General features: G+C 39.9%; 1 protein-coding gene across 1 annotated transcript; it reads left to right on the top strand.

Annotated features, from left to right (window-relative positions):
* Positions 1-2,816: 2,816 nt before the first annotated feature.
* On the top strand, positions 2,817-13,694 carry LOC311048909 (neuronal vesicle trafficking-associated protein 1-like). Its single transcript, XM_084062258.1, has 5 exons — positions 2,817-2,955; positions 3,576-3,732; positions 4,396-4,512; positions 10,780-10,890; positions 12,236-13,694. The coding sequence occupies exons 2-5, from the start codon at positions 3,604-3,606 to the stop codon at positions 12,434-12,436; spliced, it is 558 nt and encodes a 185-aa protein (XP_083918384.1). The 5' UTR covers positions 2,817-2,955; positions 3,576-3,603; the 3' UTR covers positions 12,437-13,694.
* Positions 13,695-13,819: the final 125 nt, after the last annotated feature.

The following is a 13,819-nucleotide window of genomic DNA, read 5'->3' as shown; positions in this document are numbered from 1 at the left end:
TCTATCGCACAGCTTTTTCTTAATTTATGAACTGTTGTACTATTTATGCAATTTCTGATCTTTATTGTATATTTACTGTTGTTATTGTAAAGCACTTTGTAACTTGTTTTTGAAAGGTGCTCTAACCCTCTATCACGCTCATTCTATGAATAAATAAAAAGTATAAATGCTATATGATTTGATAATGTTTTGAGACCCGTGATGCTCTGAGTGCACACTGTCTGTTTCTCATTCTTGCAAACAGCTAAAACGTGAGTCTGACTTGACTACAAGTACAAATTTAGTGTGCAGTGGTAAATTTCCAGGACAACATCCCAACGTCTAGCTACATTTGCATATCATGTACTATCCATCTTTATACTACAAAGAAAATGAGCTGAACAGCACAAGTAACAATATAACACATCTTTTATGGGTTACAAAAAACTCTTCCTCCGTCACTTTATTTTGCAATCGCCACAGCTGTCAACCTGTAATTTACAAATACTGCATTGCTTATTAGAATTCTAATTGTATCTATTCCATTGTGTACATTTCCCTATTCCCTCCTTCTCACACTGTAACCTGGCAACAAGTTGTCTGATAATACAGTAGCTGTGAAAAGAATCCTTTCATCATGTGTGGGTGAAAACAAACACAACAGTATATATCTCTAGTCTAAACGATCAATGGAATGTACTTTTCTGAGATAAGCGGAAATTCAGTATTATACCCTTTTTAAAAGAATATTTTAAAAATATAATGTAACTTAAGGACACGCAATATAGTGTTGCCAAGCAGCGACATTTATGCACCCCTCCTGTTCCCAAGTGTCCGGCATCACCTAGCAGTAGTGGGGTTATGATGGCACAGTTAACTGTAACCTTTAACCATGAAATCGTGATCAAGAACATGGTGATGGGGGGCATTGTGAGCACAGTAACCTCTAAAGTTTGAAAGTTTAGACGTTCAATGCCATAGTATTATTATGACTTTAAATCCAGTTCACGGTAGTGGGATTTTAATCATGACATGTGCACATGGTGTCTGGGTCATAGAAACCTTAAACATTGTCACTTCACATTTGACACACTGACCAGTGACTTGAGTGTCAGGAGACTGGGAGGAGTGAAAGCTATTTTAAGATGATCTTATGGTTAGTAATGATAAGTAAGAGGCAGGTGATAGCTAGAAGGAATAAAGTGGGCTCTATATTGATGAAGTCATCATGCGTTTAAAAGGTGCTGCATGCACAACGGGCACGAGTGGGCATTCCAACCCCAAGGAAGGACTTGACACTCCTGTCCCGAGGAGGACAAATCTTTATGAGGAGGCAACTACTGCCATACAATATTTTTGAGGGCCCTTGACGGGGCCCCTGGGGGCCACACATGGCCCCTGGTGTGACTATTGTCATGGCAGAACCCTGAACAGTTTGTGTCAAGTTTGGTGTGGATTGGAGCAACGGTGCGCCTGTGGCACCCAGGCAGGGGCCACACATGGCCCCTGGTGTGGCTATTCTGATGGCAGACTCCTGACCAGTGTTTGTGCCAAATTTGGTCCGGATCGGAGCAACGGTGTGTCTCACCGGTTTGGATGTTACGTTATCAGATGTCCGTACAGTTTTACTGTATAATGAGCTGTCTGACCACTTTGCTGCAATATCAAACCCTGTTTTGAATACTTAGGCTAAATTATCTATCCAATAAATGTAGACAATGATACCATGCCATCAAAGGGAGGTCAGACTATTGCTGCAGCAAATGTAAACAATTAATCGCACAATTTATACAACAGCCGAGCACTAATCCTCAAGTCAAAATTTGTGGTTAATCCATGTTTATCCTTGAAGAGTATGCTGGATTATGCAAAAAGAGGGCATTTATTAAATATAGTATATAATATAATTAAATATTGAAATACTTTTTTGACACAGAATCAAATATGTTATTATGGTCACGATTCACCAGGAGGAGCCTGGATGGCTTGGTTCTGCAGGCTTAAAATAATGTATATAAATATTTTCAGAAATCTCTATGGGGAAAATTAATGGGTTTTCTATCTGTGGCACCACAAAATGGCCACCACTGCTTCTTTGCCGATATGTGTGCAGCTGCCAGCCTGCTGCAAGCAGATGTTCTGCTGCCATGGATGCGAGGAGAGAAGAGGAGGATGTTACATCACTTGCAGTGCTGCTGGGCTGCCAGCCAGTGTTGCCATGTCTACTTATTATAAGCGGCTTTGGGCTTGTTTTTCTGTAAAGTTGCTTGTAAATGTGTGGTTGCGTTTCTTTTTGGCTTGTTTCTAAAGTGTAGTTGCTTATTTGGGCTTGTTTCCTAATGTTGTTAAAACCAGTGTTTCTCAAACATTTTCAAGTTAAGGACCCCCAAATTAGTGTGTTTGTCCACGGACCCCCATCTGAAAATATTTATGCCAGGGACCCCCATACAAGATTTGTGTTGTTAAAATGTTTCAAAATAATATTACACATTTTTCAAAATTTCTTCAAGACTTTTTTGAAAATCTACAAGCTCACAACGCATAGCACCGCGACGCGTTGTGAGTTTGGTTCAAGGGCTCGCAGCAGATTTTGTGCTTTTTTTCTTGGCCTGGTTGCTTATTTCTCTCGCAAAACCTGGCAACACCGGCTGCCAGCAGCAGCAGCATCAACCAACGGCTCAATGCTTGTGCCTCGTCGTATAACGGTCTCGCGCGTCAAAAAATAAAAGCTGACGTACAAGCTCACAACGCGTCGCACCGTGACGCGTTGTGAGCTTGTAGATCAGCTATCTTTTTTCCTCCGACACCACTTCAGACTCTGGCCATATTGTTGTACAGCCGCCTCGTAATAAATCGGCTGCGTCACATCCAAGCAACACCAGCGGTTTTTCAAGCTGTAACAATAAAAATAATAATAATAATAATAATAATAACGACAGGAGAATCTCACTTGAATATATTATTATAACTGAACTGGTAAGTATTTTTTGGAATTAGATCATTGTGTGTTCTTATTATATATCTTACTGCATGGAACCGTTATGTTATTTTATTTTATTTAATTTATTCCCCTTATGGATGCGTTGGTTCTCCTCCAGAGCGCTTATTGTGCTTCAATCACAGCCCATCATTTCATGATGGCCCAGAAACACAAACAGGCTCATTTCATTTATCCTTTATATGATGTTTTTGCATATTATTGTTTGTCTTTAAATGTTTCGATGAATTGAATAATGGCTTGTTTCCATTCCTGTGTATTCATTGAATATACACAGGGTTTTCTTGGGTTTTAATCCTTTTAGCATCCTTTTGTATGAATCTGTACCTCTGTGCTTTTTTTTTGCATTAAACTGCATTAATGAGAGGTTCAGGTCTACGAAAACAAGCCCAAAAGAAGGGCTTGTTTATACATCGGCTATTTGAAAATAGCTGATCTACAAAACAAATTAAGTATTCAATCAATCAATCAACCAATCAATCAATCAATCAATCAATCAAATTATTTTGTGTGCAGGTGTGTTAGTAGGATTGTGCACAGGATCATATATAACATAAACATTAGATAGGCCTAAATGCTGTTTTGTTGTTTGTTTCAGATCTGATTCTCATCATCTTCTTGGCAAAATGGTTAAACTGGGGAATAATTTCAGTGACAAAAATAATGGCAAGGTCGTTTCTGAAGATGGATTTGATACCATTCCCCTCATCACACCATTAGATGCCAGCCAGTTGCAGTTTCCTCCACCAGACAAGGTAAGATTTTGCCTGACAATGGTTTATAGAAAATAGAAGTAGAATTTGGATTATAAACTGTTACATTGGTAACCTAATGCAGTAGTTCTCAAACTGTTTCATGCCAAGGACCCCCAAATTGATATATTTTTGGCCGCGGACCCCCATCTGAAAATGTGTTGTGCCAGGGACCCCCAGAAGAAGATTTGTGTAAAAAAAAAACGAAATTATCCAAAAATGTTCAAAAATAGCAGATCTACAAACTCACAGCGTGCGCTGTGAGCATGTAGATCTGCTATTGTTGAATAGATGACATATAAATGGATGAAGTGGTTAAGATGATTGTGATGCTATATTAACTACTTCCCACTGGAACCCCCTGCATGACCCCAACCGATGACCTAATGGTCTCTAGGCTATTTTTAAAGATTCTAAACAATTAGGCCAAATTATAGTTAAGTCTAGGAAAAATACATTCATTAGGGTATGGGGATCTTATAATTAGATTCTCAAATGGAATTGACTTTTTAAAAAGCATTTTTGGTGACCATTAGTAGCCTAATTATTTGTTTTTCTTGTCCATTTTCACAATGTCATTTTTTTCTCCTCTGAGCTATACGCTCAGAGGAGAAAAAAAGTCCAGTTCATGTGAGATGCTTTAATTGTGTTATACTTATTTACTAGGTGGTTGTGAAGACTAAAACCGACTATGATGGCGAGAACAAAAAAGGAAAGCTACGATCTCCTAAAATTGCAGAGTTCTCCATCAGCATCATCGAAGGAGTTTCTGAGCGGCTCAAAGTAAGACATGCTTTTTTTAAATTTCCAGCTCATATCAAGTAAAACATTTGAACTTAATTGTTCAGAAATACTGTATTTTATGCCCTGTCTGTATTTCACACACGCACACGCACGTGCACGCACACGCGCACGCACACGCACACGCACACGCACACGCACACGCACACGCACACGCACACACACACACACACACACACACACACACACACACACACACACACACACAAGCAACCCACGCACACAGGAGTCCAGAAACACAGCTCTCTCTCCCTGATGCTTTGCATTCAGACTGGGGGGACATTTGTCATTGCTGTCATAATACTCCCTCTGCCACACAGTGGCCAAGACAAAGAGACACATCAGTCCTGGCTCTGTGACTTAACAGAGAGGCTGTACCTTCTTCATCTCCAGTGTCGTCCTACTTGTTCTTGTCAGGGACATAGTGCACAATGATTCACTTAACCCCGCCCTGAACCTCTCATTAATTCAGCTGTTACCATGGCGATGGCCTCCAAACGGCAGTCGCCGTTAGTAGCCCGTTACACCACCTCCCTTAATGCTCCCTGGCAGGCGGACAACGTGTTTTTGGTGATTTGTAGATCATGTCAATGAATGATTTCTCACAACAAATGCTAAATGTCAAAACAAGCAAAACTAGGCATTTATTTTAGCCAGTATAATGTTGAGAGTGGTTACAAGTTGAGATGGGAGTTTGAAATGATGTGTAGGTAAAATGAGACATTTTTAATCTGAATCCTCTTCTATTGTCAGGAGGACATGTCGAAATTAGAACGTGCAACTTCCTGATGCGTTTGTGTGTCAAGAGCTTGCCCTAAAAAGGCACTGGGAAAACTATTGCTAGTAAAGCGCTTATTCGAAGGTTGGCGGATATTTTCCTCCTCACAAGAGAACGATAGCGTTCTGGTTAATCATTGTAAAATATATATTTATATATTTATGTGCTCAGTACTTACAGTTCCTCCTTTACTTTTGATCCTATGATTTATATGACTTTTGTGTATGCATAAATACATCTCAAAACAATAGCTTAGGAAATCAACAGATGAGGGTTTAACTGCAGATTTTCTCACCCTTTCTTTAAATTCTTTGATTCGAGAGATCTCTGTGAAAGGCAAAGAGAAGACAATTCACAGGTTCTGGGAACACGGCATGTTGTACGCTCACATCACTGCCTTGAAACATCTCTTTTATCAACTCCTGTTGCATTACCTCTGTGATGCCTAATTTATGCTGCACTGCACACCGATGTTGTATGCACACCGCATACAACGTGTTGCGAGCTTGTAGAGCTGCTATTTTCAGTGTGCGATTAAGTATGAATCAGGTTAGCAGCGGTGTCCAAACTTTTGTCAAATGGGGGCCATATTTGAAAATAGGGAAATACGTTCCTTGGTGCCAACTGCATCTCATGTCATACTGTATCTTACCATGACAAAGTCACATACAAAGGCATTTCATCACAACAAACAATATCAATAGTCTTTTTTTGGGCAGTGTAGCCAAATGTAAGTCATCTGTGCCGTCACAAAAACAATTTAGCCTTTTTCACATACTGAACTTAAATCTGCTGTTCTGTACACTCTGCCACATAACCATTTGACGTCATAGTCATAGTAGGAATATAATTCAGTTTTATTTCTCACTCCAACTGCCTGTTATTACAAGGTGTAGGTGTTCTGGACCTGAGCAATATTGTGTTGTGTTAAAGAATAAATCGGTCATAATAACTCTTATTTATGTGTTGTGAGCACACTGACTGTACAGTGAAAATGGGAAGAACATTTCCTTCAGCGTTTCTTTTGTTGCTCTCTCTGGTAGCCTATTGTCAGTGACAATTGAACATTTTAATCAGAAAAAAGAAAACATGAGCAGATACTGTGTGTAGGAGAATTTAGAAGCCCAATAGTGCTTATCGAGAACCTCACCTCTCCTAATTGTACAATCACAAATACCTTGCAAAGGTAGATCACTGTATCTTCATTGTATTCCCAAATATGAACGTGTTGTTAAAGGAAATAAGGCATACCTCAAATGATGCATTTTATCCACCACGGGTAACCCCATTGTAGACCAGGATCAATTCCATTTGCCAGTTTGCATATCCGGTCTAGAGATCAGCGGATATGGAAACATTAGAGTGGATGGCACTGATTGGAAACCAAAACCAGGCGTTTTCACAGGTACTGCAGAAAGCCTGTGTGAGGTTACCTCATAGAGATAAAATATAGAGAGGTTTCCTGTTAGTAAACATGAGAGGAATATGACCGCGCAGCTGCGGGGGGAAGCCTATGGGTGCGTTTGGAAATTACGCACCGGAGCACACTCGCCTATTAGTTTGTATTGGCCAGTGCGCTCACTGCCGCTCAGGGCTGTATTTTCGAACGCGCCTTCCACCCCCAGGCATGCGCAGATTGCGCATTCTGCTCTGTGATGACGTCGCTCGGAAACCCGTCTATAGGGATCTCAACTAAATTGATAAATGTTTAAGCCCAATTTATACTTTGTTGCGCAAAAGTGTTGCATGGCAAATGTTAATAAATGATCCTTTAAGATCAGGCAACTGTAAACGAAGTGATTTCAGTCGCACCTTGCCTCGTCCACCTCCTACTTCCAAGAAACACACTAACACAGATAGCCGTTACATAATTCCATGGGGAGTTGAGAGCTGTGTGCAGCAGCACAGATGGCCACACACACATGCAAGATGTTCCTAGAATGTTCTCTTGCCTTAAACACTTAAACCGCATTGCGACCAGTTGTGAGCTTGTAGATCGGCTATCTTTGTTTGGTTTTCTTGTAGTTTTTATAGATTTTGTTTTATTTTACAAAAAAAGAGTAGACATTTTATTTGCCTATAATAACGTGGCAAATAAGGATGCCAGGGTTAATGTGGCTATAAATGTCTTGACTCTACAGCACTTTTTTGAAGTATATTGCTTGGCACGAGGAATGATGTAACTGTTAAGACTTTGCAGACTTTGCAGCCAGTGGACCTGTCTGAAGGTCACACACTCAAATCAGTCCCTTTTAAGAAGAGTTCCACTGCAGGATAAGGATGGGAGGAACTAACCTGTGCAGTAGGAAAATGATCACTGGCCTCTGCACCAGTGTTGCTAGATTTCGCAAGAGAGACAAGCGTCCATTTCTATGACTACCATACCACTTCAAACCTACAGTATATAGATCGGATATTTGAAAATAGCTGATCTACAAGCTTACAATGTGTCGTAGCGAGGCATTGTGTGCCGAATACATGTTTATTTGGGGGACCTTCCTTGACATGAAAATATTTGAGAACCACTGGTCTATGTTATGTTATGTTTATCTATTTGACATGGACATCACAATCACATTGTACATACCAGATGCATTGCTTAAAGTGTATAGCACAAGTGGTAGTTTTCAACACCTGTCCACAGGAGGCTTTTCTAAAATAGAATAACACTTGTCTAAAACCCAATCAAGTACAACAAAAAAATATATATATACAGACATGATCATTCAAATAACCAGTCAGAAACTATTCATGTGAGCACCATAATTTAAGTCCTCTGTTAAACACATTACCATCCGTCTCTAGATTTAGATCCGTAGGCAAAGAGTTCCAAAGGTTTGCCCTCTTTACTGAGAAGGCAGACTGTCCAAATTAGTTCTTGCACATGGGAACAATAGTCACCATTTGTTGAAGCTTGTGTAGTTGCTCTACCAGAGCTCTGACATCTACCAACCAGTCCAGAAAACAGAGGTGAAACTCCTGATTATGTAAACTTTTAAAAAACAATTTGATATTACAAAAAAACTTTCCTAAACTAAAAAGGTTGTGTTTTCTTAAAATACTACAATGGTGCCATCTCATCGGTTTCTGATCCATGTTTTTTATAGCCTGTTTGTATATTGATGTTATGGTTTTAAGACAGTTTCAGAAGTTTGTGACCATGATGTAATGCAGTATGACAAATGTGAAAAAAGTTGAGCAGTTTTACATGATAAGTCCCTTCTAATATGACGAAAATAGTTTAAGTTCGGTTTAACCTTCTTGCATATATATCTTTAACATTTTACATTTGAATCCAAAATAATGCCCAAATATTTTACTTAATTTTTTTTTAAATTTAGTGCCCATACCCTAGGTGGGGTTGGCGTATAGGCCTTTCTTTGTGGAGTTTGCGTGTTCTCCCCGTGTCCCTAGGGCCTAGGGTAGGTACCCTCACAAAAACATGCAGTAATCCTGGTCACTATACTGCCACTATACTGCCTCCCCCTGGAGGGGAAAGGAACTGGTTGGAATAACGTGTTCCTTCCACACGCTACCTAGTTTGGCAGAGGGAGTGCAGTGCCCAGGATTACATAGACAATTGGCACTGGGTGAAAAAAATGGGGTTACAAAATCGTGGGACAAAAATCTAGAGAAAAAAAAAATGATAATAATTCGTAACTCAAAGGAATCCGTAACAGGCCTGTTACGTATCGAGATAAACTGTTTTCTTGACATTTAAGGTTAATTGTGACAACTCAAGACATTTAGAAATGTTCTGCAGTTCCTGTGTTTAAACTCAACATTAGGAAGGACTTGGCAACACTGTTCTGCACCCCTCTGAAAAGAAAAAGAAAAATGTTCCTGTGATAGCACACTTTCCAGTCTTTCAAACTCATGTGTTTGAAACGCTGAGGAAGGCTGACGTGCCGAAACTCGTCCGTTTCTCTAGATAGACTGCTGCTTCTGTGAACCTATTAAAAAATAATTGAAGAAATAACTGAAGAGAGTGCGGATAATCCTTTCATTGTAAATAGCCTCAAGAATCTGCACCCAGTTAAACTATAAGAGACTATTCCTCAAGACTCCCCTTGAGTAGAGCATGCCTTCTCTTGGCGGTATTGATCCGGTAGGAGAGTTGCCTTCACTTTATTTTTCCCTGTGTGATTTCTTTCTGTTCTCAAAAATCTAAATGAAGCTGAAAGGAAAACATTTGATGACATTCCAACCATCCATAATGTGACACCAGAACTAGATGCTTGAAAGGTGTTTTCATACTTTGTTCCTTTCAGCCTCTGATGTGGACTCAGACCATGATTCATTCATTTATTGTGCATATGTGAAAATAACCGACACCCCTCTGAAACTACCGTTCTCGTGGTTTGAGTACGGTGTCTGTGTTGCGGTTCGCTTTAACCTGTGCTAGCTCTGGTTCAGAGCGTTAGTGAGTTCCCTCTAACGCTCTGGAAGACCCCTCGCTCTGGCCATGTACAAGGAATTCCACCTCGCCGCCAGCGCTCAACTATAGTGAAAATAAACTAAACCATTTCGCTACTCACCGAAGCAAAGGCTGTTTTGGGTTGTTGAATGTCTATTCTCCAACTGCGCACGCCTAAACGCACCCCACCTACTCTGTAAAATACACTTTTTGGGCAGAAAATAAAATATGTCAGCGAGACGGACATTATTTGTATTTACTCCACAGTGCCCTCTACAGATCTGGAGGATTTGGGGACTTACCATTAACCAAAATGTAGAGGGCACTGTGGAGTAAATACAAATAATGTCCGTCTCGCTGACATATTTTATTTTCTGCCCAAAAAGTGTATTTTACAGAGTAGGTGGGGTGCGTTTAGGCGTGCGCAGTTGGAGAATAGACATTCAACAACCCAAAACAGCCTTTGCTTCGGTGAGTAGCGAAATGGTTTAGTTTATTTTCACTATAGTTGAGCGCTGGCGGCGCAGTGGAATTCCTTGCACATGGCCAGAGCGAGGGGTCTTCCAGAGCGTTAGAGGGAACTCACTAACGCTCTGAACCAGAGCTAAACCTGTGCATGCATTGTGAACACAGTGCTCTAGGTTCGCATCACCCTTTACAATAGTATTTTAGCACCCTACGCCAGAAAGACAACCAAGTCTTCTTTCAAATGAGCTGACAATGTAAATGCAAAAAGAACTGAGTCCCATTTCTGTTGGTCCACTTTTTGGTCCACTTTAGGGTTATTTAGGGTTATAACTGGTTTATTTAAAAAGGACTATATTATGTGAAAACACCCGACTTCCACCATTGCTTCTGTAAATGTGCAGGGACTTTGGGGCAAATGCATATCATGTGGGGTACATTTCTTTGAAGGAGACAGCACATAATAATGATTTATGCAAAATATTCTTAGAAAATAAATTCTAAGTGTTACTAAGCCTTTTCGATCAGCCCTGGTATATAAGCATAGTTTTTCCAATTCCTAATGCATTGTTTGGTTGTCTCCCTATAGGTGACTCTGTTGGTGATCTGTGCCCTGGCGTTCCTGGTGTGTGTGGTGTTCCTGGTAGTCTACAAGGTCTACCAGTATGAACAGCCCTGTCCTGATAGCTTTGTGTACACGGTGAGCACACCTTCACTGACTTCCATCACTTTGAATTCAATCTTAATAAACAGAACAGTACATACACATTGCAGTTTATAGCTCGTACGTCCAGCAAAATTCCAACTTAAAACTCTGTTTTGAGCACGAACAGTGGAGTGTTAAAAAAAAATAGTAGTCTATCACAATCAGAAAATACATTTTCAGGTGGGTTGCCAATTTCAGCCAATCAGGAGAGAATACCGATTTATCAGCTTAAATTTTATAGTGTTCAAGTTTCACTTGTTTAACCTGTATCCTGTAATTCTCTCATTGGATAAAATTGTTATCTCGACCCGAAAATGCATTTTCTGTTTACTAAAGAGCTGGAGAGACAGGGATACCCCTTGTTACTGAACAAACACTATATAGCAATTGTTTTTAAGCACAACATAACAATTACAATAACACAACTGCTGTGATTGTAGTTGGTCTCCCTGCGCTTCTGTTAACACATTTAGATCCTGTAGCCTGGTATGACCACTGCTGGTTGACAAGTGGTACTGCCTGTGCAAGCAGGCATGCTCTACCTCCCCTGAGCAAGCAAACATCTATCTGGTAAAAAAAAAAAAAAGAAAGAAAAGAAGAGGAAAAAAGTCAGCACTGGCGCAGGGGAACCAGGTTCAAATCCCCAGTTGAACATGAAAGTTACGGCATGTAGCTTTAAGTGGAAGCACACATATTGTTGATATTCACCTAGGTAATGTCTGGAGAAAAATAACTGTTGCTGCTATGTTAATCAATTCCTCCACTTTGTCAGGGTAACTGGATATTGACTAATATTCTGTAATAGCCAGATTTCCCAGATGCTTACAGAATTAGCAAAACAACTTCTCATGTGAAACAGACCATCTCCTCAGGTGCTGAATTTATATTAAACTCATCTATCTTTCAAGCATACTGTTCCCTTTTGGGACTCATCACCATCATCACAATATACCGTGTCGCTATTACCTTCCTTACGATGATTCCAGTTGGCATATATTACATTCAATATAAACATAGACCTCATCATGGTGATGTCATGGTTTCAAACTGGCTCATGGTGACCTGTGTAGCAGATCATGATCCCCTCACTCAACGTTTTTCACACATCTAATAAAGGTAAATTGCCTTCAAACTGGCCTACAAAAACCTACAAAAAAAAGACTGTTCAGTCTGTTTCTTAGTGCTGTATCATTCTGCTCTGCAGATATTTTCACACCCCATTTATTTTCTTTACCCACACCCGCTATACCGCCACCGCCACCATGTGCTGAGTGATAGATTTTTCATAATCTGTCATTTCTGTCTATATGTTCCTCTCTCTCTCTTTCTCTGCAAGCAGCAAGGTCGCTGCATGCCAGCAGGGATGTACGGCTATTACCCCCCACAGGGCCCCGGGGGTCGTGGACGTCTCTTCACCATTATCAACCACTACAACATGGCCAAACAGACCATCACTAGGTCTGTGTCACCATGGATGACTGTCATGTCTGAGGAGAAGGTCACCCAGCAGGAGACCGAGACAGCCCAGAAGCTGGCCTAATCGACGTGGGATTCAGAAGTGGCATCATCACATGCCGTGACCACAAAAAATATAAAACGTGTTTGTGCAATTCAAGCAAACTTCAAATCCAGCAGTTGTCTTTGGGGTCAAATTGATTGTACTTGTCTGAGCTGCCGTGCTTAGCTGAGACATTTTGATTAATCGAGGCGTATTGTAGTTAGGAAATGTGGAAATATTTTGGATGAAAAAAATGGTTGCGGCACAGCCGCGGTTTTGTCAGGTGGATTTTTGGTTTGTTTGAATAACATGTGGTTATTTATTTACATTTTAAAACGGTGGCAAATGTGTAGAAAAAAACCCACTGGAACAGGAACACTGACCCAGAGATGCACATTCACTGGCAATGTCTTTGTACATACACATACATAACGGAGAACTCTACTCTCTTTAGTACTGTGAACCATCTTGTGTCTTGCGTTGCTTGTTAGAACACACATGCACGCATGACTCGAAAAAAGCATCAGTTTGTATTCAGTCTTTCCTTTGGAATACATCAAAGTTAGCGCATGCAAGACGTAGCCCTCGAGATATAGCACGTGGCTATTTTCTTATTGTACAAAGTTTGCAGCTAATTTGGCTATGAGGTTATCTGTAAAAACTTGCATTAGATTGTGAATAAATCAGGTATGATCTGTGGGGACACATTTGAACTAGATAAATGAAACATTCTTAACACGTCTTGATTTGTCTTGCAAAAGAGCAAGTGGCTTTCTGCATAATAGTGCTTTTAAATACGTTTTCATCATTGACACAACAGGCCTTTTTCAACAGCTTTAATGATTGTCTCTATAATTCATTTTACGTCTTTGTGAACACCATACATTGTACTATACCTTTTCCCACAATACATTGCATATAATGACACAACACCTCTTGAAATTAAAGAATGATAATTTTTGAAGCATAAACTTTTTAGTTCTACTTTACTGAATGTTTTTGCATTGCTTGTGAAGATACTGTATTGTGCAATGCCTTGGTTTTGTTTTATGTAGTTGTCACCACAGATGACTATTGGTGAAGATCTCTATCTGCTATAGACTTAAAACTGTAATGAATCAGTAGTGACAGTAGTGTTTGTCCTGTTGCTATTTTCCTGTTTGTCATATACATTTAGTTGTCACATGTTACATACCCTTTTGAAACAATGTAAGGATTACCATTGAAGTGCATTTGCTATCAAATTGTAAAATGATTTGCTTTGACTTAAAATGTAAAAGATGGAAATAAAGTGCCCAGATTTCACATTAACTGCAGAGTGGAATCCATACATGAATAATGTTCATTCACATAATACAAAAATACTATGGTTGTAAAATTGTGCCGCATCAAAATTCCCACATCGGAGGAGACATGAATCTCTTT

Source organism: Gymnoscopelus microlampas (genome assembly GCF_963454915.1).
Source record: "Gymnoscopelus microlampas genome assembly, chromosome: 7".
In the NCBI taxonomy this organism is placed as follows: Eukaryota; Metazoa; Chordata; class Actinopteri; order Myctophiformes; family Myctophidae; genus Gymnoscopelus; species Gymnoscopelus microlampas.
The sequence above is the reverse complement of the archived record's forward strand: the minus strand, read 5'-3'. Positions and strand labels throughout refer to the sequence as shown.

Bases quoted from the DNA above. Each gene is read 5' to 3' on its own strand.
- LOC311048909 (XM_084062258.1), top strand. From the start codon at position 3,604: ATGGTTAAACTGGGGAATAATTTCAGTGACAAAAATAATGGCAAGGTC. The intron at 3,733-4,395 runs GTAAGATTTTGC...CTTATTTACTAG, and splicing joins AGTTTCCTCCACCAGACAAG to GTGGTTGTGAAGACTAAAAC. The intron at 10,891-12,235 runs GTGAGCACACCT...CTCTGCAAGCAG, and splicing joins CTGATAGCTTTGTGTACACG to CAAGGTCGCTGCATGCCAGC.